The 2,500-nt window shown below is 36.2% G+C and overlaps 1 protein-coding gene across 1 annotated transcript in view; it reads right to left on the bottom strand.

The window, feature by feature from the left end:
- Window positions 1–2,500, bottom strand: part of LOC122262722 (zwei Ig domain protein zig-8-like) — a gene marked incomplete in the record, with an annotated part of 69,876 nt that overhangs the window by 67,056 nt on the left and 320 nt on the right. The window contains 1 exon segment of the mRNA XM_086546179.1: window positions 1,429–2,500. This exon segment is cut by the window's right edge and continues 320 nt beyond it. Coding sequence (XP_086402305.1) covers window positions 1,429–1,483 — 55 coding nt within the window.

Raw genomic sequence — 2,500 nt, 5'->3', positions numbered from 1 at the left:
GCATTTTCTTTGTCTTTCTCTCCTGTTTAAACTTGTAAAAAAAAAAAAAAAAAAAAAAAAAAAAAAAGTGAGAAAAAGAAGGTAACACATTCCAATAAAAACACGAGTTTAAAGCTCCCAAGGTTAAGTCAAAACACTGTTTCCTTTTGTATGCACGCAATTACAATAGCATTTTAGCCTAAACTTCTGAACTTAAACTCGCATTTACTATATATTCATGTCTATTCATCAATTATGACGAATATGCGTGCTCGATGTACTAGGAAAATAGTCTAGACTAGACTAGACTGGCTGAAACGGAGTATCTCTACGAAGTGTGTTCTGAGATTAGCAAATTTGAAGCTGTAGAAAGGACAAGCATTTAAAAAAATAATAATAAAAAATAAAAAGCTTGTTGATTATTATTATTTTTTTTATTTTATTTTTTTTTTTTTTTATTTTTTTTTTTTTACCAGTGTTGGCTGCTGTTGCGTCATGGATTAGTCAATCATTTTAACTCAACGCTACGGAATATGAGCGAAATTATCTAGCAAATTGGAATTCTATTACTGTTAAGCTGCTGAATGACAAACATGTGGACACAGTAAACCTGTGTATTTATAACCACTGCGAAAGATATCAAATAAATCAAATAACCAATAGTCGATACTTCCACTCCTAGCTAGGGAGCCGAGAATAATGACTGGTATTGACTATTCTTATTGCAGGAAGAACAAAGATCAGAAAAAAGGAAAATTAAATTCACGAAATAGCAAAAACAAAATGAGTGTAACCAGTACATTGTTCTTATAAGACAACCCATGAAAGCTATAATTTACATTACGAATCACGTCTTTAATCCCATTTTAAGAAGACTCGCCAGATAAGATTAATCAATGTAAATATGAGTCAAAAAGGAATACCACACGTTAGAAAAAGCGAAAGAAATATATCGGAAAAATTCCCAAGAACAGAACGAGAAAGAGGCGTGGTTGCCTGAAAAAAACTTCTCAATAAGAAACGAAAACAGATACTTTATTTTAAGCGTGAAAGATAAGAACGCCGATGTGGTAGGAACGAAGCCTTGATGATAACGAAGCCTTGATAATGGGACGGTTAATAGATAGGACAAGAAAATGGTGGGAGGAAGGTCCATGTAGAAAAAATATATATTTGGTAAGATAAGTCTGTGTGTGTGTGTGTGTGTGTGTGTGTGTGTGTGTGTGTGTGTGTGTGTGTGTGTGTGTGTGTGTGTGTGTGTGTGTGTGTGTGTGTGAAAGAGAAAGAGAGAGAGAGAGAGAGAGAGAGAGAGAGAGAGAGAGAGAGAGAGAGAGAGAGAGAGAGAGAGAGAGAGAGAGAGAGAGAGAGAGAGAGAGAGAGAGAGAGAGAGCGAGAGAGAGAGAGAACAGTATGTAAGACAACCGCCATGAATTAGATGACAGGACTCACCTACTGCTGCGTCAGCGAAGAGAACAATGGTGATTAATAAGACCATCTCCATCATCCTTTATGCTACACTCTTGGAAACGGCGTGTGGCATTGAGTCAGTGAAGATACCTCACTGTACCTTCTGAGCCGACGTCATTACATGCACAAGACGCTGCTGAGATAGCATGAGAATGTGCAAGGTGTGAATCTTCTTCTCCTGTCGGGGAGAACGATCATGTTCGTTAATCGCTGTGCTGTTTTCCATTCACTTTACTTTTCGTCTATCTTAATGAAATGTTGTTTTTAACGCTCTTCACGTGTCAAAACGGGATGGAGAATTCATTACTTTCTTGCTTTGTTTTTATCACTGGTTGCAAAAATATGTAACCGGCCCTAAATGTTTCAGGTTTATGAGAATCTAATGGAGAACATTTAGTGAACGTTCAGTAGCTGGTTTTAACATGATCTAAAGTATTACTGGTACGATGTAATCTTTCCTTACTAATCGTATCTCTGGGCTCACTGTTCTCTGTTGTTTAATTAAAATAAACACTAATCAACTTTGCTTTTCTTGGAAAATCACTTTCTTGAACTAACATCCGATTTCGTCTTTCTCTTAAGCCGAGATCTATAATTTATTCCATATATTTATTTCTGGCTATTCATCGATTATTGATTTACCTTTGTTTTGATGGCATATATTAGAAAAGCTCAAGTCACACACTTGAGTCTTTAGCCCCTCTTTTCTTATTGATTCTCGTAATGCCACGAAATATATGTGATACCTTTGCACAAGCTGTGACTAGGTTCGTATTTATGCTCCTTCACGGGTAGCGCCGAAATATATTTAAGCATACATGTTGTCTTGATGTGTCTGTATGTGGATTATCATAACAAAGTTTCTAGTACTGGTAGTTGTAATATACGATTACGCAAAGGTTATGACAAAACTCTGATCCGAATGATTGTACTGATCACCATTTCGAAATAAAGATTCACAGGTAACGAGACTTTGTAAATGTCTCGGGTGGAAACAGTTTCAAACATCAGCCTTTTGATTCTTCCTTCTTGGTTCGTTTCATAAACAATGTAG

The sequence above is a fragment of the Penaeus japonicus genome, unplaced genomic scaffold, assembly GCF_977035675.1.
Source record: "Penaeus japonicus unplaced genomic scaffold, GWHDUDI00000001_assembly GWHDUDI00000001, whole genome shotgun sequence".
In the NCBI taxonomy this organism is placed as follows: Eukaryota; Metazoa; Arthropoda; class Malacostraca; order Decapoda; family Penaeidae; genus Penaeus; species Penaeus japonicus.
Note: the sequence above shows the minus strand (reverse complement) of the source record. Positions and strands in the feature narration are given on the sequence as shown.